We start from the raw sequence: 22,480 nt of genomic DNA on the forward strand, positions 1-22,480 counted from the left end.
TTCTGACTCCCTATACAGCTGAAACCTTTTGTTAATTTGTGTATGGTTTTATTTATTTCTTTAATCGTGGCTGGAAGCTTCTAGCGGTTTCCAGGATGAGAGGGGCAGAGCTGTGCTGCGTTCAGGGGGGCTCGGAATAAATGGCTTCATCCACGCCTACATTGTGTTTTAAGACAATAGACTACTTCATGTATGGTTTTGCCGCATTAAGTAGTAATATATCAACTTAGGCTGCAATTAACGATTATTCAATTGCGATTAAGCTGCTTATTCATTGGAGATATTGAACATTAGGAAATAACATTCCTCCAGATCTTTAAGCTGACAAACGAGAGGTGTTTATTGTAATATATTTGCAATCATGAAGTTGAATTGTTTAAGTTTGATCTTGAAGTGCCGGCTAAAAAAACAACAACTAAATATGTAAGCAGATGTGTTCTAACATTGATGATATTGATGATTGATTGGTGTCTCTGCAGGCTTCCTTATCAATGGCACCGATGAACATCTTCAGACATGGAGCTGATGAGGAAAAAGCAGAAACTGCACGAATGGTGGGTTTTTACATTCATTTATTTTGGTGAAGTTTCTTGTCTGATTAATAATTCCAGCAGTTGAGGAGGAAGATGAACCTCTTTTAACTTTTGTCTTCTCTAGTCGTCCTTCATTGGCGCCATCGCCATCGGGGATCTGGTGAAGAGCACCTTGGGGCCGAAGGGAATGGTACGTCACGTATTAACGTGCTTTTTAATTACAATGATTTTCATCTTAATTTACTGGAAAAGTTTCCAAAATATGGAAAACTCCTTGAATTGCATTTGGTATTTTTGTGTGATATCAGTCTTAATAAAGTTTTCTCCAACTTTCGGTATGATCAGTGAGGGCATCACTGGTGTCTCTGATCATGTGACATTGTAAACAACCAATCCGTGTTTAGACAACAGGAGGAGCTGGTAGCGTTAGCAGCTAGCGGCTAACGGACAGGTTCACTTCAGTATGATGCATTCAATGTCATCGTGATGCGTTTGAGTGTAAACAGTAAAACTTCATTTTTGGTGATGACTACTCATGCGTTCATCATGAACACTGCATTGATATCGGAGATGATTCCGTTTCCTCCTCTTCAGGATAAGATCTTACTCGGAGGAGGGAAAGGCGCCTCGGTGACGGTGACCAACGACGGGGCGACCATCCTGAAAGCCATCGGGGTCGACAACCCCGCCGCCAAAGTCCTGGTTGGTGAGTGGAGCCTCGTCTTGTGCTCACTGAGAAAATAAATGCAAGAAAAGAACGAACATTGAAGTGACTGGAACGTGTTTCCAGACATGTCGAAGGTTCAGGACGACGAGGTCGGCGACGGGACGACATCCGTCACCGTGCTCGCCGCCGAGCTGCTGAGGGTAAAAACCACTTCCTGTGCGATGTGATGCTAAACATGATGGTTCATTTAAACGTGACCCGTCGTCTGTGACCAGGAAGCCGAGCTGCTCATCGCCAAGAAGATCCACCCTCAGACCATCATCGCGGGCTGGAGGAAGGCCACGCAGACGGCCAGAGACGCCCTGAGGGAGGCGGCCGTGGACCACAGGTGAGACCTGGAGATACACGCGTGACTAGTGAAGAAAGGGTTTTGTTTTTTAAGCCCTTTTTCAGGTAAATCTTTCTAATTAAAGGGAAAATCATTCGCACAGTTTGTGTTGCACCTTACGCACACGTGTGTATTGATGTTCTACGTTTGTATAGATTCTATAAAATACATTTATTTTTACTAAGAAAAGAATGTTAAGCGTCACTCGTTGTCGCCGTAGCAACGACGCGGCCCGCTTCCAGGAGGACCTGCTGAACATCGCCAGGACGACGCTGTCCTCCAAGCTGCTGACGCACCACAAGGACCACTTCTCCCAGCTGGCCGTCGACGCCGTCATGAGGCTCAAGGGCTCGGGCAACCTGGAGGCCATCCACATCATCAAGAAGCTGGGGGGCAGCCTCACCGACTCGTACCTGGACGAAGGTGAGCTCCCTGAGGTCACAGGGGGTGGTCTCTGGCTTCTGATTGGCTGCTGGGAGGCTCACATGTTCTTCTTCCTCGCCTGCAGGGTTCCTGTTGGACAAGAAGATCGGCGTCAACCAGCCGAAGAGGCTGGAGAACGTGAAGATCCTCATCGCCAACACCGGCATGGACACCGACAAGATCAAGGTGCGCACACAGACACACACACACACACACACACACACACCGATGAGACATGTAGTGACGTTTCGTCTCTCAGATCTTCGGCTCCAGAGTTCGTGTCGACTCGACGGCGAAGGTGGCAGAGATCGAAATGGCGGAGAAAGAGAAGATGAAGGAGAAGGTCGACCGGATCCTGAAGCACGGCATCAACTGCTTCATCAACCGGTACAAACACGCGCTGCTACACACGCGCTGCTACACACGCGCTGCTACACACACGCTGCTACACAACATGCAACCAACAACCACTTTGTAGCTCCTCTACTTCCTGTTTCTTTTTCAGCGAGGTCCTCACAGGGTCCTCGTAGCGCGATAAATCCGTGATGAGTTTCCTTTATAAAGGGTTGAATTAGCTGAGGAAAGGATACAAGGACACAGAGGACACGCCCCCCTCCTGAAGCTCCTCCTCTCTCTCCTCAGGCAGCTGATCTACAACTACCCGGAGCAGCTGTTTGCCCAGGCCGGCGTCATGGCCATCGAACACGCCGACTTCGCCGGCGTGGAGCGCCTTGCCCTGGTCACTGGTACGCACGCACACGCCTGCAGACACACGCACACGTATGACGTGTAATGACCTCGTGCTCCCTGTGATCAGGAGGAGAGATCAGCTCCACCTTTGACCACCCGGAGATGGTGAAGCTGGGCCACTGCAAGCTGATCGAGGAGGTGATGATCGGGGAGGACATGCTCATCCACTTCTCCGGGGTCGCCATGGGTACGCACACACACTCTGATCATGTGACTAAAGAATCACTTCAGTTACGATGCGTTCAGGCTCCTCTCAGTGAACATGAGAAGGTTTAGCGATGAACCTAAATGCGTCCATGTGATGTAATCGGAGCAGGTGAGGCGTGCACCATCGTCCTGCGCGGCGCGACTCAGCAGATCCTGGACGAGGCGGAGCGCTCGCTGCACGACGCGCTGTGTGTGCTCGCTCAGACGGTGAAGGAGCCGCGCACCGTGTATGGAGGAGGTATGCCCGCACGCATGGGGGGGGGGGAGGAGATGAGGCGTGACCTCTGACCCCGGTTCTCTTCCTCTCCGCCAGGCTGCTCAGAGATGCTGATGGCCAAGGTGGTGAGCGACCTGGCCAACAGGACGCCGGGCAAGGAAGCGGTCGCCATGGAGTCGTTCGCCAAGGCGCTCATGATGGTGCGCCCATCATTTCCGTCCCTTTTCTTCCACTAAAAAAAAAAAAAAGATTCCTGAGTTCTGAAGCTGTTTTTTGTCGTCCAGCTGCCGACGATCATCGCCGACAACGCGGGCTACGACAGCGCCGACCTGGTGGCTCAGCTGAGAGCCGCTCACCAGGAGAACAAGAGCAGCTGGGGCCTGAGTGAGTGCCCCTGAACGCCTCACCAGATGCTAGGATACCGTAGCGACATCCTTTACATTGAAGCTCTGCAGCTTGTCGTTATCATAATCCTCTTTTGTTTTTAACATCCCCCCCCCCCTGCAGACATGTCTGAAGGCACGGTGGGCAACATGGCGGAGCTGGGCATCACCGAGTCCTTCATGGTGAAGCGCCAGGTGCTGTTGAGCGCCTCCGAGGCCGCAGAGATGATCCTCAGAGTCGACAACATCATCAAATCTGCTCCCAGGTCAGTTTCCACCTGCAGCCGGTACGTCCTGCTCGCCGCCTGTTGTAACGTCTGTTTGTCTGCAGGAAGCGGGTTCCTGACCACCACCCCTGCTAGAGGAGGAAGAGGAGGAAGAGGAGGCCGACCTGTGGTTATTTATCTCCTCTTTGTAGTTGAAACTTTAAAGAAACGTTCTGCTGTTTGTTCTTTCTCTGTAAAACTCTCAGAAACTCATCCTTTGTTTTGTTTACTGAAAATAAAATCAGAATCAGCTTTATTGTTCACGTCTTCTTACGCTTCCATGAGTTTTTTCTCTCATACGTACAAGAAGAAAATAAAAATCAGACCACATGAATTAAAGACTAAACAATAGAATTATGAAAAGAATAAAAGTGAGTTCTTAGAAACACTGACGCTTGTTTATTTAATCTGATTATTTTACATTAGAGTCCTCCGAGCTGCCACATGAAGAACCCAAATACTACAGCAAGTCCAGTACTAATGACACAAGTACATCAGTAAAAAGTAGTTGAAGTGTGTGTTTGTATTTTCTCAAAAGTATCTGAACATCATTGACTGATGGTCTGCAGTGTTCACGTTATTTTGTCCACCGCGTCGTGCGATTCATCGGGTCGAAGCGACCGAGACTTCCAAGTTCAAACAAACCCAAGTTACACAACGAGTACTTCTCACATGTAGTATCACCTGTCAAATACACTATGTACAGCAGTTTATTCAGGAACAATAATAATCAGGAAGAATAATTGATGAGGAAAATCCCTAATTTAATCTTTATATTTTAAATCATTGGGTATTAAAGTCATGGATGAGAATGAAACATCCCATAATTCACAACAGAATGCTTATGATTGGATTTATAAATAAAATAAATAGTCGTGGTTTTAGCACAATCGTTTTATCATGAACATTCACGTTGAAGATCCTTTTTTCTTTCAAAATGGGACTTTTAAGAAGTTTATTTCAGCATCACAGATTACAAACTGTTATTAAGGGGAATATTAAAGGTTTTTTATGTTACTGTCGCTGTTAATTGTGTATTTTACTATTTAACCTTCATATCAATCCACATGTCTGACTTCCACTGACTTATTGATTAGAGAATTATTGACACATATCACAAGTCCCCCCCCCCCCCCCCCCCTATGGGGGTTGATAAGGTGGCTCTGCGGTTGCCGGCTCACAGGCCGACATGTGGAGGCTGGTGTTGGTGCTGCTGTGGACATGGACCAGCTCGGCGCTGCTCAGGTAGGAAGAACGCACCTTTGTGTACTTCTGTGTACAAAAGTACAAATCAGATCATTTCCGACCTTGAAACTGAGCTCAAAAGATAAGGAGTGAAAATGAGACTTTATTCCTACAATTTTCTATAATTCTCCTTCATCGAAGCGTTTTCCTTTGTTGAGTTTTTCTTGTGCTGATGTGAGTTTCTGGACACAGGATGTCACATGTGTACAGACTAAAACCCTCTGAGGCAAATTTGTGATTTTGGGCTAATAAAATGAATTGAATCCACGTTTTCCACGTTCCGACTGAAGCTTTCGGGGACTATTTTCAAAAGGACTCTTTTTTTGATGTTTTGAGAAATGTGTTTTTTAGACGAGAGTTTGGCGAGAAGATCAATACCTCTCATGTCCGTATGGTGGATGTCACACGTGCAACCAATTAGCTTAGCTTAGCATAAAGACTTCGTGGCAGCTATCCTGACTGTCCAGCATGTAAACATTACAAGAATTAATAGATTAAATACAGAAGAATCAAACCTGTGAGTCTGCAGCAGCCTGTATGCAGTCATTTTAATAAACTAACAATATTCTCATTCAACTTTGAAAGACAATGAGTGCTTTTGCTTTTAGAAATGAAAAAAATATCCAACGCTAAAGTTGAACCCGCCATGCTAACGCCCTCCAGGGTCCCTCTGAAGCGGGTGCATTCGATTCGTTCCCAGCTGCGCGTCCACGGCCTGCTGGAGGAGTTCCTGAAGGAGCACCGCCCTGACGCGTTCAACCGCCGCTACGCCCAGTGCTTCCCGCTCGGCACGCCATCGCTGCGGCTCGGACGCTCCAGCGAGAAGATCTACAACTTCATGGATGTAAGAAACTCAATGTTTCACCAGCGCGCTCATGAGCAAGGCATCTGCTTGTGAGGCCAAAGTCCCAGAGCTTGATTTTGATCAAAAGAATTGCTTTTAGGTGGAAAAAAAGATCTATGCAAATGTGCTATTTGCAAACATCTCGATTGCCTCTCACAGCTCTCAACATGGCGACTGCTGAGCCGGCGCTAGCAGCTAACATCACTGACAAAGATAACAGGATTTTCCAAAGGCGTTATTGCTGTATGAGAGTAGTGGACAGCGGTGGCTAAAATCTGCGGTGGCTAAAATCTAACAAAAGGGAAGTCAAAGCTTCCTGAGTTAAAGCTGCATCCTCTGTAGTGACCAGCAGGGGGCGACTCCTCTGCTCCCATTGACGTCTATGAGGAAATGACTCTACTTCTGTGTAGTGACTAGCAGGGGGCGACTCCTCTGCTCCCATAGACGTCTATGAGGAAATGACTCTACTTCTGTGTAGTGACCAGCAGGGGGCGACTCCTCAGCTCCCATAGACGTCTATGAGGAAATTACTCTACTTCTGTGTAGTGACCAGCAGGGGGCGACTCCTCAGCTCCCATAGACGTCTATGAGGAAATTACTCTACTTCTGTGTAGTGACCAGCAGGGGGCGACTCCTCAGCTCCCATAGACGTCTATGAGGAAATTACTCTACTTCTGTGTAGTGACCAGCAGGGGGCGACTCCTCTGCTCCCATAGACGTCTATGAGGAAATGACTCTACTTCTGTGTAGTGACCAGCAGGGGGCGACTCCTCAGCTCCCATAGACGTCTATGAGGAAATGACTCTACTTCTGTGTAGTGACCAGCAGGGGGCGACTCCTCTGCTCCCATAGACGTCTATGAGGAAATGACTCTACTTCTGTGTAGTGACCAGCAGGGGGCGACTCCTCTGCTCCCATAGACGTCTATGAGGAAATGACTCTACTTCTGTGTAGTGACCAGCAGGGGGCGACTCCTCAGCTCCCATAGACGTCTATGAGGAAATGACTCTACTTCTGTGTAGTGACCAGCAGGGGGCGACTCCTCTGCTCCCATAGACGTCTGTGAGGAAATGACTCTACTTCTGTGTAGTGACCAGCAGGGGGCGACTCCTCTGCTCCCATAGACGTCTATGAGGAAATGACTCTACTTCTCTCTTGATTTATTCCCTCAGTAAACATTGTAAACATGAGTTTATGGTCTCAGTCTCTAGTTTCAAGTCTTCTTCAATGCAGCATGATGTTCATTTAGTGAATGATGGTCCATTTAGAGTCAAACAGACCCTAAAGCAGGAGATGCTTTAGGGCGGGGCTACACACTGATTGACAGGCCTCTTCTCTAGACTCCATATATGCTCACTTCCTGTTCACTGTGTGTGTGTGTCTCAGGCTCAGTATTACGGTGAAATCACTCTGGGGACTCCAGGGCAGAACTTCTCTGTGGTTTTCGACACCGGCTCGTCTGACCTCTGGGTGCCGTCGACCTACTGTGTCAGCCAAGCCTGTGGTACTACACAACTCTACACAACGCAACACAACTGTACACACACCACAATTTAACCCCACAGAACCCGACTGTTTGAGTTTGTTTTGGTGTTTTACAGGAGTTTGGTCGTGGGTCAGGTCGTCATGACAGCGCGGTAGAGTACGTTCCTCACTGCGATAAGAAGCTCAAGGTCTGTGTGTGTGTGTGTGCGTGTGTGTGTGTGTGTGTATGTGTTGTCACAGCGGTGCACAGGCGCTTCAAGGCGTTCGATTCCTCTTCGTTCTATCACGACGGTCGGACCTTTGGGATTCACTACGGATCAGGACACCTGCTGGGAGTCATGGCCAGAGAGACGCTGAAGGTCCGGTTTGTTAAAAACATTAAAGCAGAATATGTAAATGTTACAACGACACGGTGAGCGACACAAAGAACACAAAGAACAGCCTTAATACCCAAAGACAAAGCCACCTTTCAGAGCAGGTGGGATTAACTGACTTCAGATATGGAAAGAAGGTTCAACACATCGATGCAGAAGTAGATAATATATGGAGACTTTTCCTATAGAAATGAGGTCCTGGATGGTTGGAAAGGTTCTACACCGATTGTCTAAGGAATACTTTTTTTAATTAAAAAAAAGTGTATGTAGGATATTTATAGTAAAAGGACTCATGTGCCTTCAGAAAAGAACAAAAATGTAAAATACAAATGTTCTTTGTCTATTCAAAAAATGCCATTTGTAAGAAGAGACGGTTTGAAGGGTCCTCACGATCAGCGCCCTCCGGTTCCAGATCGGGAGCCTGACCACCATGAACCAGGAGTTCGGGGAGTCCGTCTACGAGCCCGGCTCCGCGTTCGTCCGGGCGAAGTTCGACGGCGTTCTGGGGCTGGGTTACCCGGTGCTGGCCGAGATCCTTGGGAACCCCGTGTTCGACAACATGTTGGCTCAGAAGGCGTTGGATGAGCCCATCTTCTCCTTCTTCCTCAGCAGGTACGTCCAGAACCAATAACCCGGCTCACTGGTTTGTCACTCTTCCAAGTCCAAAAAGTCAAGTTCAAGGATCCACAGAGGTTTGGCACGGCTCTCTGGTCTCCTGGTCGTTCCGATGGGTCTCAGGTTCCCCATGTGTCTCATAGAGTGAAAGCATCCAAAGGATTTCAAAGCATTTTTTAGGGTACTCCAGATGTTTCAGTCCAGTGGTTCCCTTGGTTTCCAGGATGGATCAGATTTGATTCCAGAGGAATCTGAGATTTCTGTGGTCCCGCCCAGGGATCTAGAAGGATCCCAAGAAGGCAGGCTTGTGGATTTGGGTTAATAACTTGCTGCCAAGGGATCAGAGAGTCCAGAGGACTGACAATAACGTGTTTGTGGCCCTTAAAACAGAGAATAAAACTCCTTTTTGTCCCTACAGGAGAACAAGCAGCAGCGGCCCAGAGAGCGAACTGTTGCTAGGCGGAAAAGACGAGTCGTTGTACAGCGGACCAATCAACTGGCTTCCTGTGACTGCTAAGGGCTACTGGCAGATCAAGATGGAAAGGTTCCTCAAATGTTAATTTATTAATTCATGGTCACAGCTTTATTTACCCAAAGCTGAACTCCTGATAGATAGCGAGTTAAATGATTGAAATATTTCGATTTTGGAGGCCACCTGGATCACAATTAATTTACTGTGCAGTAAATATAACGTCCATTAGATGGCGGCCCAAACAACATTATTAGACGAGGTGCCATCACTTTTTAAACATGTTGACATCTGTGGACCTTTCAGTGTCTCGGTGCAGGGGGCCGTTTCCCTCTGCCCTCGGGGGTGCCAGGCCATCGTCGATACCGGAACCTCCCTCATCGCTGGGCCGACCGTCGACATCATCAGCCTCCACCAGCTGATTGGAGCCACACCCACAAACATAGGAGAGGTTGGACCATTCTGGAAAAAACCCTGGATCTTTGACAGAAAGATTGTAGACATGTCATTTGACCTTTGCCCTTTTTGTGTGTGTTCCAGTTCCTCATCGACTGTGTCAGGATGTCCAGTTTGCCTCACGTGACGTTCGTCCTCGGAGGAACAGAATACACTCTGACGCCTGAGCAATACGTTAAGAAGGTTCGTCCTTCTGCCTGAGCAGACTCGTGAAACTGTCAAATGAATCAAATGGCATGGTCCAGAAGGTTTTGGGGGGCCTTCAAAAGGAAGGGTCAAAGGGTACCTCAATGTTCTTTAGTTTCTCTGTAGGTCCAGTGGACATTAAGGAGTGTTTAAGAAGATATTCAGGTAGGAAGTTCTATCAAACCACTGCAGCTGGTCAGATCAGTCCACAGCTGATTAGATCGTGGTTCAGAATAATCTTCATTTTCTCGGCCTACAGAATTCCTTTTTTAAAGATGCGAGAAGTCCAGAAGGTTCACGGTATTGAAGGAAATATTGAAAGCATATAGAGATCCAATGGATAATAAACTTGACTGATACAAGAATGAAATGCTTTAAAGCTACACTGCGTAGCATTGTGCTAACTCAACGCTTCATAACTACTCTGTTTAGTTTATATGAAAGTTATTTAGACACAAATGACCATCCTGCCACATTGATTTGGATGACAATGTTCATCATTACTTCATTTTGTTGTAATAAGCTGGGGGTTAAAGTCTGAATCAGTATGATACTAAAACGTCTTTCTCTCTCCAGGAAACACTTGGCAACAAGGAGTTTTGTTTCAGTGGTTTCCAGGCAGTGGACATGGTTTCCCCTCAAGGCCCCCTGTGGATTCTGGGAGATGTTTTCTTGACGGAGTTCTACAGCATCTTCGACAGAGGACAGGACCGCGTTGGCTTTGCCTTTGCTAAACACCCAGCATAACTCCAACTCTGGTTAATAACTATCAATTTTATCATCAATAAATACTATTTTATTCTTGAAAAGGCCAAATGGTAATCATTAAATGGCTAGAAGCATCGTTCTTGATCGAGTGATCCATTTCCACAATCTGTGGTTCCGTCACATTGCCGCTCACCAATGACATCACCAATGACAAACTACCATCAAGGTCTGCACTGTTAACGATGCTGTTAGTTCTTAGTTCTAATCTTCTTATTTACTAGACTTTCTTTGACAAATCAGTCACACTTTATTTAAAAAAGTACTGTTTCTTTATGTTCAGCAGCAACAGTTATTGTAAATTCTTTACTTCAGTTACATTTACAAAACAAACCAAAGCCATCACATGGACGGAAGGATTCACATGCGGTTCCTCTAATGGCCACCAGGCGGCGTTAGAAGTGCTAAATGTATTAAAGTGGGGAAGATTGGGGTTGAAATTTTCTTCCAGTAAGAAAAATTAAGGCATAAATAAGGCTTCTTTTTTCATGGCAGTTCTTTGAGCCAATCAGGCTCTGAAGTGGTTTTGTTTGCGCTTCCCATCTTTTCCCAAGTTGCTCATTTCTTGATGAGTGGTCATGGGTGCTCATTTCTTGATGAGCAACTTGATTCAGATTCTTGTGTCTTTTGCCCCCTTTTGGTCTCCCACGGCAACGAGTGGTAAACCCATAATCCCGGGTTTACACTTTAGAGGCAACTTTCCTCTTGGGACTTTTCTTGTTTTTATCAGCTGTGAAATTCGAGGCTCTCATAGTTTCTCTGAGCTCTGCGTTTGGGAGTCGGGGTTCTTGGGTGCTTCTTCCTCCTCGTTGTGGTCGTTGTCGTCCTCGGCCCCCACCACTCCCAGAAAGTCATGGTCGTACTCAAGGTCGGGCAGCTGCAGCGTGTTGGCGAGCGGACTGGGTGAGCGTTGGCATCGGTATCGAGCCAGGCCTCGCCTTCGCCTGCCCAAGGCCTTGGGGCTTGGCAGGCTTCGGACCGACGCCTTCGACCCCTGCCTGGAGAACTGGAGGGAGAACTGGCGCCCCCGCGGCCGGGTTGGCGGGCGACTCGTCCAACGGAATTCCTTCGGTCCCAACTGGGTGGGGGAGCAACAAACGGCATAGCCATTCCTGGAAGTACAAAATAAAACTTGAGACCACAAGGGCTATAGAGGAAATATCACAAATCCAAGACAAACTGAGGTTTCTCAAATCCCACTTTCTCAAAAGAGAAACCGAAGGGTTTCATAGAGACCAGAGCGACGACACGGACTCACCGCGATGAATCCAAAGCCTCTTCGGGGGGGGAAGAATCCCCTCCGTTTGGTGGTTTTTCCGCTCGACCGTTGCCAGATAAATAAACGTCAATGGACAATGGCGGACTGACGAAGAGCCGGGGGAAGACATTCGAGGGCGGGCTTTCGGGAGAGGGAGGGTTGCTGCCCACCTCCCTTAAGGTGGACAAGGTGTCCAAAGCAGCGGAGGGTACACCCACGTCCTCCAAACTGGGATCGACCCTGGAGGGATCCACGGATATAAAAGGGAAAGACTCAATACAATCAAGGAGAATTTAAAATCAACCGATGTTGGCAAATTGAGTGAAACGGAACCTGAGGTCTGAGAAGAAGCTTCCTGTTGCACCACTGCTGTGCCGCTTGTGGTTGGGTCGAGCAGATTGGAGCTCAGGAGGGTCCTGAACGCTGAGCAGCCGCCGGACGCGACGCAGAACCTGGCGAACAGTCAAAGGTGAGACCGTAGAGACTTTTAAACACTTGATGTGAAGACGGAAAACAGAACTACAGTAGCAGCCAATGATAGAGCCCCCCCAAGGCCATACAATCCTCTCTTTTACCATTACCTTGTTACCGCGGTAACCACACAAAAGTATTAATGCCTTCCTTTCAATGCCAGAATGATCTGAAGACCTTTTCCATTATTTTCCACTCATTTCTGCTGGCTGACCAACAAGCACTCGCACAGGGCTTAAAACTGAAAACAGAAACGCTGCCGTTACCGACTCTTGGCGCCCGGCCAAAGCAGACTCCTGTTGCCGTGGGCGACTGTCGCTGACCTCAGTCTCGTCAAACTGCAGGATGTTGGACAGTCTGGAAGAGACATCGGACGAAAGGTTTCTATAACGAAGACGAAGAGGGCGTCCTGTAGATCATATTACAGATTATAAAGACATCATCATAAGCAGCAACCAGCCACGGAGCCACAATTGGTTTCAACCAATCAGCTCGCTGGGCTGAAATGTGCGACTGTGTGTGCGTGTTGACCCCATGTCGGTGGTGGAACCGAGGAAGGACGGGATGCAGTAGTCGGCGGCCGCCAGCGTGTACGGCGGGCGCGCCTCGCAGTCGTTCCAGTACATGTCTTTGGCCATGGGGGGCAGGTTCATGTGCATCTCGTCTACGGCGAGCAGGGACACCTGGAGGGACAGGTAAACAGGAAGTGACAGCGATGGAAGGGTTCTGTGTTCGAGAAAACCCAGAAATGAGTCAGCTGTTTAATGGAGATCGAGTCAATGGTTTCTTTTCACTGGGACATCGAGTCCTTGCACCGCTTTGCCGCGCTGTGATTGGCCCACCTGCAGGTTCCTGTCGATGATCCAGTTGGCTTCGAAGTCGTCATCATCCTCTCCGAACGGGTTGATCAGCTGCTCGGCTACCTGAGCACACAGAACACATCAGTCACACGTGTCCCAGAGGTGTCTGCAGCGGGAACCAATGGGCTTCTGGCCTCAGACAGGAAGTCAGGATAAAGCACGTGGTTGTGTTTGGTCACCAAAAAAAACACTGGCGCCAAGTTTAGCAAAACAAGCACTTAGTTAAGTTTAGGAATCAAAACTAAATATTTATGTTTAGGACATGAAAGCACTGGCTTAGATTAACATGAGTACTTTGCTATGTTTAGACAGTAAAAGTACTTGGTTATGTTTAGACAATAAAAGTACTCGGTGTACCTTCAGCCAGCCGGAGTAGAAGAAGAACTGCAGCAGCGTGAAGATGGGCACGTAGAGGTCGAGGTCGTGACCACGGTAACCCTGGGCGGGGTCAAGGAACTGACGTCCAATCAGACAAGCGAAGAAGAAGGTGTAGACGGCGAGCGTGACGACCTGAAGAGAGAGACGGGTTCCTCTCAGTTACAGTGAGGATGGGAGATGATGTCATCCACCTTAGACTCGTTGAAGATGAGACCTGCGTGTAGACGAGCGGGACGCCGACCCAGTCGTATCCAAAGAGAGTGGAACACCAAGTCCTGAAGTGGTTCATCTCCTGGGGACAAAGAGATGTTCACATTGCCTTCATGTTCCTGGTTCATGTTGTTCATCGCTAACGAGGGTTTGGACTGGAGTCAATGGGGGGGAGGTACATGGAGGTGCATGTTGTACTTTGACAGGATATCTCAAGGGACGTGTTGTACTTTGAATATCTAGAGATACGTGTTGTACTTTGAAAGACATCTAGAGGTACACGTTGTACTTTGTCTGAAAGAAAATCTAGAGGTAGGATTCACGTTGAGGAGGTTCTGGAGGTCGATGCTGTCCTGGATGCGTCCTTCCTGTCGAGCTTTGGACGCCAGGTTGGAGAACCAGACGACGGGGATCCAGTACTTCAGGTGAGGAGAATGGATGTTCTCAAACACCTTGCGCTCCTCTGCAGTCATGAAGCCTGCAGGTGAGTGAATAAAACCAGTCGTCAGTAAATTAGAGGTTGGTCTTACTTGAGCTTTTTGAGGATGGCGACGATCAATATCCACGATGAAGACAAGCAGAAACCAAGTAGAACGAGTAAGTCTTTGGTCACTAAAATGGTGGCTGGAATAAAGAGGAGCTCAAGGCTTTAACTCTGGTACATTTTCCAATGATGCATTGCCAAATTATTCCCAAATGTTAATGTCGAGCGGAAATCTGACGGACGTGATTAAATCTCTTTGCAAAAACAGGTTCATCATGATCAGCTGTGCTTTCAAGGGCTGCTCTAATTGGCTGCAAACGAGCCAATCCCGCGGGTCGGATCAGACATTTACAGGAAGGAGCAGAAGGAGGCGAGAAGGAGGCTGAAGCCCGTCTGACCGCCATCGTCTCACAAATACTCCAATCCCCGGAGTGAGGTACTCGAACCCCTCACCTGCCTCGACCACGTGGTCCATGGTGGGGAAGCGCTTGCAGACGGCGGTGCTGACGGAGCGGAAGATGAGCAGCGACGTCAGGTTGACGTAGCGCACCAGCGTGCGGCGCAGCAGGCGGCCGTACTCGTCTTTACCCCGAACACAGCTGCAGGAAAGACATGTCTCTGAATTCCTACGCACACCACCAGAACAGCGGCTTTACCCGGTCAAAAGTACTAATACATCAGGTATTACTAGTACCACTACCATCAAGTATTACTACTACCACTACCATCAAGCATTACCAGCAAAATAAACTTTATGTATCAAATACTCGTTATGCATTTGGATTTTTTCAGTTTTGATAATGGAGCCTTTAAGGTGCCAGAATCTGTTCTTTTTATCTGGAGACCAGAATGATAATTTTACACGCAAGTTATTAGCGTCTACAGCGATATAAATGAATCCATAAATCACATCCTTGAGTTGATGAAATCAATGACGCTGTTAATCTAAAACAAGGTATCATGTTTAACAAGGTCAATCAAAGTTAAACCAATGTATTGGAGTAGAAAGTAAAGTAAGTAACTAATTAATTAGCCTCAAGTAAAGCTACTAGAGGGAACATTAGCAACGTGTTAGTCTTCAGAAAACCTCTCATTCTGCTAAAACGAACCACATCGCTTTTCATTGTAACATTCATTTAAAAAACAGTTTGAAAAAAATGCATATCTTTGATAAGTTAATTAATCGCACGAAGATGCGCTCTTAGTACGTGAGGCTTCAATGTACCAAAGGGCAGGGGGTGGAGACTCACCTGTGGAATGCAGTCATGTGACCTGCAGGGGGTGGAGACTCACCTGTGGAATGCAGTCATGTGACCTGCAGGGGGTGGAGACTCACCTGGAGATGAGGACCATGAGTCGGTCGGGCCACGGCAGGTTAACGAACTGATGCCACCAGCGGTTCACCACCAGAGTGACGTAGAAGCCTAAGACAGAGGGAGTCGGATTACTCTGCATTTATTCTCCTCTTTGGATTTGTTGTTGACGGAAAGTCGTTTGCAGCAGAAACAAAATGTTCTGTGACTGTGAATCAGATAGAAACAATTATCCAGCTTTTAGCCTCTGAGCCCACTAATGATCCGACTCCATTAGCAGGCCGCGCTCTCTCTCTCTCGCTCTACTTTACTACATTAAAAGAGTGTTTTTGAAATAAACTTACATCTTAACAGTAAACACTCATTAGTTGATTTTATATTTAAATATGCAAAGTCACTGAAGCTGTCTGATGAATATAATTCACTAAAATAAATAACGAGGAGGACAACAGAGTAGTAAAGTGTGTAAATGCTCTCTGGGATGCGGCCTTTTGGTGTTAAGCCTTTTTCTCAGAGGACTAAAATGAACCTGACGCGTCACTTTTTATTAGTAACACAGCAACTGTGACTCTGACGGAGTGTGATCACAGGCCAGATAATGACATCACACAATCAGCTCGCTTCTGCTCTCCAATCACAGTCGCGCCTCTGACGGCATTCAGTGTGTGTGTGTGTGCACAGGTAACCATAGCAACAGCGTGTCATTAATACGATTCATTATTATTATTATCTAATGATTTGAGTCCCTTGTCATGACCCGCCCTCCTCTGCATCTGATTGGCTTGTCCTGACACTCGGTTACCTTGACAACTAATCCTACTCCTCTCGTCTAAACACAACCCACCCAGAGAGACGCAGAGTGGGGACATTTTTAAACCCGGCTGAAAGGCTAATGTTCCTTTAAAAGGATTTATTTGAATACTAATCAATAAAACACCACAGTTTCCAGTGTAATATTTTAAACTGCAGATATTGCTTTTATGTGGGTCCTACAAACATCTGAAACCTTGCATTGTTTAATCCTTGCATTTATCTATTTGTTTTTTTATTAAATGATCCATGTTATATATTTAACAACAAAATAAACAAATCAAGTCAACTACAGTGTAGCGAGTGAGAGTTCTGGTTCAGGTGACAAAATGAGAAGTTCATTCATGAAGGGACTTTTTAAGAGACGTACCGAGGACGAAGGTGACGGGGATCTGTTCAGCGTATTTATCGCAGTACATCGAGAGCTTCTCGAACAATCTCTTCTGATGGTCGGCGAGGACCAGCCTGCGCAGGAAGGTACATTTAGAACAATTACACCATTATACATACACCTTTATTCATACACTCCCCTCGACTTAGAAGGGAATGTTGTACTTGCTTCATCTTAATAGGTGACATAGTTCATTTGAAAAGGTTTCGTGTCATTTAATTATGGTGGGGTCTGACTTCCTGTTCTTCACTGATTCTTTAGAGTGAAGCCAAAGCTTCATGAGCTGAAGCTGCATTCTGTGTAGTGACCAGCAGGGGGCGACTCCTCTGCTCCCATAGACGTCTATGAGGAAATGACTCTACTTCTGTGTAGTGACCAGCAGGGGGCGACTCCTCTGCTCCCATAGACGTCTATGAGGAAATGACTCTACTTCTCTCTTGATTTATTCCCTCAGTAAACATTGTAAACATGAGTTTATGGTCTCAGTCTCTAGTTTCAAGTCTTCTTCAATGCAGCATGATGTTCATTTAGTGAATGATGGTCCATTTAGAATCAAACAGACCATAAAGCAGGAGATGCTTTAGGGCGGGGCTACACAATGATTGACAGGTCTCTAATAGACCATAAAGCAAAGGATGCTTTAGCCTAGTGAGCATTTTGCATCTTCCTGCACAGTGAGATTTATTTTTTTTCTTGAATTGTTTCGAAATGTGCAAATAAATAAATCAAAATCGGGCGGGGTTACTGACATTCCTCACATTAATAAATTAAGCTAAAGGTAATCAGAATCGATTTTTTTCCATCTTATGAGGTTTTTTCCATATCCTCCAATAGGTTACAGAAACTTCAATTCGGCATTTCTTCTGTAGTCACATGACTGGAGGAAGAAGAGGTGAAGGTGTGTGTGTGTGTGTGTGAGGAAGCACGCACCTGTAGACCACGCTGAGCCCGGTGTAGAGCGCGAGGAACACGATGAACTCCCGGTACAGCAGCTTGTAGATGCTCCCGCGCCACCGGAGCAGCAGCCGGTGGAAGCTGAAGAAAGTGGCGTTGGCCACTTTGCTGGAATACGTGACGGTCATCACGGGCCGGCCTACGGGAGAAAGTCCCGTTAGATCCACTGTGACGTCACCGGCCGACCCGAGGAGCGTGCTCCCAGAAAGCTCCTTCTCTCCTGGGGGGCTTCAGCCGAATGCAGACCAACCCCCACGTGCACGTCCAGAGTGGTATTGATGAGCCAAATGTAGGCATGATTCAACGGTGTGTGCGTGGATGTGTGTGCGCGCGCGCTCGTGTGTGTGAGGTCGTGCGCGGGATGGCATAGGCAGCAGTGGAGGTAAACACTTATAAAAAGAATCGCAGTCAGCAACAACGTGACGTCACACTCGACCAATCACAGAAAGAAAGTTAAATCGGAATCAAATGCTGACTTTTTTTAAACTAAAGAGTTATTATCCGTTCTATCTATCGAATTTATTGTCTAATCTTTACAGGCGGATTTTTTTGTTTTACTGAAACTGTGATTTGAAATGTTTATTTTTGTTGTTTCTGTTCTTACTGTGACTAAAATTATGATGGTTTATGTTGAAATACAGATTTAGCTCATTTATAAATATATTGTTAGGCATGAGCCTAATAATAACGATGGCAATAGTATTACTAGTGTATGATTAGAATCCCTAGTGTCTCACACTTGAATAAAAAGCATAAAAACATTGAAACAAAAAGTTACATTAACTGATTTGTTTTTTTTAGTGCAGCGTAAATTAAACAGAGTGAGACATCTAACAATAAAACAGTGTAAATATTTGTGAGATTGGAGGTTCTAAATTGGGAAAGTATTGTAACGTTCTGTGCCAATAAAGAGCCAGCTCATCATTACCCGGGTTTATTGTTGACTGTTGTCGGCCACAGCCACGCCACCCAAAACAACCACGGTTTTTTACACACCAGTAAGAACTACAACTTCCCACAACTCCCCGCAACTTCCGGTGTTCCACAAAAACTACACACATTACCCCATGGGCGGTACCCCAACCCTGGCCTAAGTAACAGAGTAAGTAATCAGAACCATATACACATTTAGGAACCTAAGACACGCTACAGTATTTATTTTGAAGTCAGTCTTCATGCACGCTCTTACTTTAGTGCAGCTTATATAAAACGGAGTGAGACGTCCGCATTTCCGTTTTTTGTTTTCCAATGCGCATGCGTTGAGCGCCCCATCCATGAATCCACCGTCTACATGTGGCTTCCCCGTCAATCGGCACTGCTCTGCGGTCGGTTTGGTGTCTTGCGCCGGCCCCTTTTGTGTGAAGTCAGCGGTTCTCAGACAGGCGGCGAGGCTCCGCCCCGGAGGCAGAGTTTCGCGCTAAAATCAAGAGGCGACACGCGGAGACACAGCAGCTTTGGAGGAGCCACCAATAGTCGGTAAAACCTCACACTTCACCGTGTTTATTAATATGAGTGACGCTTTGTGCTTCTAGCCAGCCACCCGCATGATGACTGCGCCATTCAGGGTTAGCATCAGGGTTAACAAGCTAGCCAACGAGGGGATTCTGTTCAGCGACGCGGTTAGCGGTTTCTTCTACATGATCCAATCACATGACTTGGGAGGCGGGACTTCGGCGGCGGTGACCTGACAACCGCATAGCAACGGAGGGGCAGCGAGCTAGTGGATCCTTCCTGGATCATATGAAGTGTTTGACTGGACACAAAAAAAATAATGACAACTGTTTCAACTTATTCAGATAAATACACACACGTGTGTATGTGTATATGTATGTATGTATATATATTATATATATATATATATACATACATACACACACAACCGTTATATTTTCTTCACATCATCACAAAGCTGTGTTTCATATGAATCACCTGTCCGACTTCCTGTCGCCCCTCTGTTCTGCGCATGTGCAGTAGCGCCATGCCGTCCAACGTGGAGATCAAAGCCAAAGTCAGCGACCCGACGCGCTTCGCTGAGAAGGCCACTGAGCTCAGCCAATCAGAGGGCACGATCATCAGACAGCACGACACCTTCTTCAACTGCAGCCAAGCGCGACTGAAGCTCAGGGACTTCATGGTAGTTCTGTGTGTGTGTGTGTGCGCGCACCGTGGCCTACAACTGACTCACTGTTTAATTGATTGTGTGTTTGTCAGAATGGGACGGGTCAGCTGATCTTCTACGAGCGTCCTGACACCGATGGACCCAAACTGTCCCGTTACTCCATCAGTCCGACCAGCGACCCGTCGAGTCTCCGGGTAACAACAGAACATCCGAAACCCAGAGCGAGGTTCCACAGCCATTCACTGCTTTCTATTAATGTGTGTGTGTGTGTGTGTGTGTAGGCTGTGCTGTCAGACGCCATGGGGGTTAAAGGTGAGGTGCGGAAGGAACGGCGTCTGTTCGTGGTCGGTCAGACCAGAATCCACCTCGACGCGGTGGAGGGGCTCGGGACCTACATGGAGCTCGAGGTCAACACACACACACACACACACACACACACACACACACACACACATACACACACAGTTTTCTAACATTTTATGGACTAAACAAAAATGAGTGATTGAGAATAAAAAGATGTCCAACTTGGATGAAGTATTTAAACGTTAAAGATATGAATGTTTGATATATTTTCAGCTTAAACATTGTTTTCATGAAAGCACATTATTGATTAGGTCACTTTCCACCCTAATGGCTGGATGATTCATGCACGCAGCAGAGTTTAATGTCATCGAGGAGCTTCTTGTCTCACGTGTGTTGAGCCATGGTTTTAACTTTAGAACAACAATGAATAACCCACAACAAACACTCTTTAACAGCTTGTGACACATAAACAATTTGTAACACTAATCATTTATAAAAATGCCCCCACGACCTGCGTGCTGCGTCCAGCGCACAACAACAAGAACTACATGAAAACAGAGACCAGAGACGCACAAACACAACTTGTGCCCCAGAGGAGCCGAGTCTGTTGGGAGGGTTTTTGGTGTCTTTCTATTATGAGAAAATCCTGTCATCAACAAACACATCAAACACATCGTGTTGGTGAATATTATTCCTTTTGTTAAAGGAAACGATGAAGAGCTAAACAACATGTGTGTGTTGGTTTGTGTGTTTGTTGGTTTGTTTGTGTGTGTGTTGGTTTGTTTGTGTGTTGGTTTGTTTGTGTGTGTGTTGGTTTGTTTGTGTGTTGGTTTGTTTGTGTGTTTGTTTGTGTGTTTGTTGGTTTGTTTGTGTGTGTGTTGAATTGTGTGTTTGTTGGTCTGTTTGTGTGTTGGTTTGTTTGTTTGTGTGTTTGTTGGTTTGTTTGTTGGTTTGTTGGTTTTTTTGTGTGTTGGTTTGTGTGTTTGTTGGTTTGTTTGTGTGTGTGTTGGTTTGTTTGTTGGTTTGTTTGTGTGTGTGTTGAATTGTGTGTTTGTTGGTCTGTTTGTGTGTTGGTTTGTTTGTTTGTGTGTTTGTTTGTGTGTTTGTTTGTGTGTTTGTTGGTTTGTTTGTGTGTGTGTTGAATTGTGTGTTTGTTGGTCTGTTTGTGTGTTGGTTTGTTGGTCTGTTTGTGTGTTGGTTTGTTTGTTTGTGTGTTTGTTGGTTTGTTGGTTTGTTTGTGTGTGTGTTGGTTTGTTTGTGTGTTGGTTTGTTTGTTTGTGTGTTTGTTTGTGTGTTTGTTTGTGTGTGTGTTTGTTGGTTTGTTTGTGTGTGTGTTGAATTGTGTGTTTGTTGGTCTGTTTGTGTGTTGGTTTGTTGGTCTGTTTGTGTGTTGGTTTGTTTGTTTGTGTGTTTGTTGGTTTGTTGGTTTGTTTGTGTGTTTGTTGGTTTGTTTGTGTGTTTGTTGGTCTGTTTGTGTGTTTGTTGGTTCAGGTGGTGATGCGTCCGGAGCAGACTGTTGAAGACGGGCAGCAGGTCGGTTGTATAAACATTATAATCCTACTTGTATCTGTTGTACTAGCATTTAAAAGTACTTTTGTATAAAGTACAAACTCATCAGCTATCTGTACTTTATAAGGCTTTCTTACCTTTTTACCTTTTCTCTTACTATTATTATGATGATATAACATAATGCACTTTTAGAATGTGTGATTTGTTTATATTGGGTTTGGTGGAGGTGGCTGAGGAGCTGATGGAGAAGCTGGGCGTCTCCAAGGAGAGCCTGGTGATGGGGGCCTACATGGACCTGCTCCTGAAGGGACACAAAGAGACATTAAACAAGCGCCCACCCCCACCCGGGGGGGTGGATGAACACAGAAAACAAGCCAACCCACTTAATCTCTTCAGAGTACTTCAGGGTGCTGATTGAAGATTTGTTGACTTTGTTTACTGAGACGTTTGGAAAAAAGTGTAAATAAAGGAAGTCAAACACCATCGGTTTAAAAGACGTTTCCTCACAGCTCTGCAAACAGCAGCTTTACTAATATTCTGCATCACGTTGTAAAGGAAACGTAACACGACACAAAGAATGTGCTGTGATGAGACAGCACGTCCACGATGGAGGACGTTAGTCATATGAGGACAGGGAGGTTTGGACATATTTGATGGACTGTGAAGAAAAACCATACCGTTCAAACTAGTATTTATCTGGAAATGACAATAAATCTGATCAGGGCTCAATATTCTCTCCAACGTTTAACACCCTGTGAAGTAAAACCTCATCAACAGGATCGTCCAGAAAAGGACGTCCAAGTTCCAGAAGACACTTTAGTCTTTAACGTAACAGGATCTTATTTTGTTCATATGTGGGAACTGATTCAGAGGATGAATGAATGAGGAAATGAAAGCACGCTGTGTCATTGGCTGGCTGCTGTCAGGGGGAGGAGCCTGTGAACGAAGAACACCTGCTCCGGACCAGGTGAGGTTCACAGGCTCCGTTACCATAGCGACTGACCCTGAGCTTCCTGAAACAACCAGAGTTTCCCTCCTCAGGGTGAACAAACCACTAAACCTGCTTCTAGAAACGGACCCAGGTGTTTACTGGTCACAGGTGAGCTGTTTACTTCATGAGAGCCTTCTGTCCAGCAGGTGGAGCCGT

At 46.3% G+C, this 22,480-nt stretch overlaps 4 protein-coding genes across 4 annotated transcripts in view; 3 read left to right on the plus strand and 1 right to left on the minus strand.

The window, feature by feature from the left end:
• The window catches only part of cct2 (chaperonin containing TCP1, subunit 2 (beta)), a 4,659-nt gene extending 569 nt beyond the window's left edge, over window positions 1-4,090 (plus strand). The window contains exons 2-16 of the mRNA XM_037462246.2: window positions 480-554; window positions 658-723; window positions 1,128-1,239; window positions 1,324-1,400; window positions 1,476-1,588; window positions 1,809-2,011; window positions 2,097-2,197; window positions 2,271-2,398; window positions 2,654-2,757; window positions 2,829-2,948; window positions 3,078-3,206; window positions 3,282-3,385; window positions 3,470-3,569; window positions 3,693-3,834; window positions 3,900-4,090. Coding sequence (XP_037318143.1) covers window positions 480-554; window positions 658-723; window positions 1,128-1,239; window positions 1,324-1,400; window positions 1,476-1,588; window positions 1,809-2,011; window positions 2,097-2,197; window positions 2,271-2,398; window positions 2,654-2,757; window positions 2,829-2,948; window positions 3,078-3,206; window positions 3,282-3,385; window positions 3,470-3,569; window positions 3,693-3,834; window positions 3,900-3,930 — 1,605 coding nt within the window. The 3' untranslated portion in view covers window positions 3,931-4,090. The remainder of the gene's footprint in view (window positions 1-479; window positions 555-657; window positions 724-1,127; window positions 1,240-1,323; window positions 1,401-1,475; window positions 1,589-1,808; window positions 2,012-2,096; window positions 2,198-2,270; window positions 2,399-2,653; window positions 2,758-2,828; window positions 2,949-3,077; window positions 3,207-3,281; window positions 3,386-3,469; window positions 3,570-3,692; window positions 3,835-3,899) is intronic.
• An 897-nt stretch (window positions 4,091-4,987) lies between these two features.
• Window positions 4,988-10,353, plus strand: nots (nothepsin). Its single transcript, XM_037461486.2, has 9 exons — window positions 4,988-5,079; window positions 5,743-5,923; window positions 7,310-7,427; window positions 7,649-7,767; window positions 8,195-8,394; window positions 8,816-8,941; window positions 9,173-9,317; window positions 9,407-9,505; window positions 10,085-10,353. The coding sequence occupies exons 1-9, from the start codon at window positions 5,024-5,026 to the stop codon at window positions 10,253-10,255; spliced, it is 1,215 nt and encodes a 404-aa protein (XP_037317383.2). The 5' UTR covers window positions 4,988-5,023; the 3' UTR covers window positions 10,256-10,353.
• Window positions 10,354-10,522: 169 nt separating this feature from the next.
• Window positions 10,523-17,888, minus strand: LOC119210950 (bestrophin-3-like). Its single transcript, XM_037461485.2, has 13 exons — window positions 17,379-17,888; window positions 16,428-16,522; window positions 15,271-15,358; window positions 14,388-14,533; window positions 13,774-13,928; window positions 13,455-13,532; window positions 13,220-13,372; window positions 12,845-12,925; window positions 12,534-12,685; window positions 12,269-12,359; window positions 11,865-11,983; window positions 11,532-11,771; window positions 10,523-11,385 (listed from the first exon to the last, which is right to left on the minus strand). The coding sequence occupies exons 1-13, from the start codon at window positions 17,528-17,530 to the stop codon at window positions 11,022-11,024; spliced, it is 1,914 nt and encodes a 637-aa protein (XP_037317382.2). The 5' UTR covers window positions 17,531-17,888; the 3' UTR covers window positions 10,523-11,021.
• A 748-nt stretch (window positions 17,889-18,636) lies between these two features.
• LOC119210952 (uncharacterized) lies at window positions 18,637-22,093 on the plus strand. Its single transcript, XM_037461487.2, has 6 exons — window positions 18,637-18,878; window positions 19,374-19,536; window positions 19,614-19,715; window positions 19,803-19,928; window positions 21,316-21,357; window positions 21,560-22,093. The coding sequence occupies exons 1-6, from the start codon at window positions 18,694-18,696 to the stop codon at window positions 21,749-21,751; spliced, it is 810 nt and encodes a 269-aa protein (XP_037317384.2). The 5' UTR covers window positions 18,637-18,693; the 3' UTR covers window positions 21,752-22,093.
• The last annotated feature ends 387 nt before the right edge of the window (window positions 22,094-22,480 follow it).

Source organism: Pungitius pungitius, chromosome 2 (assembly GCF_949316345.1).
Source record: "Pungitius pungitius chromosome 2, fPunPun2.1, whole genome shotgun sequence".
Taxonomy (NCBI): Eukaryota; Metazoa; Chordata; class Actinopteri; order Perciformes; family Gasterosteidae; genus Pungitius; species Pungitius pungitius.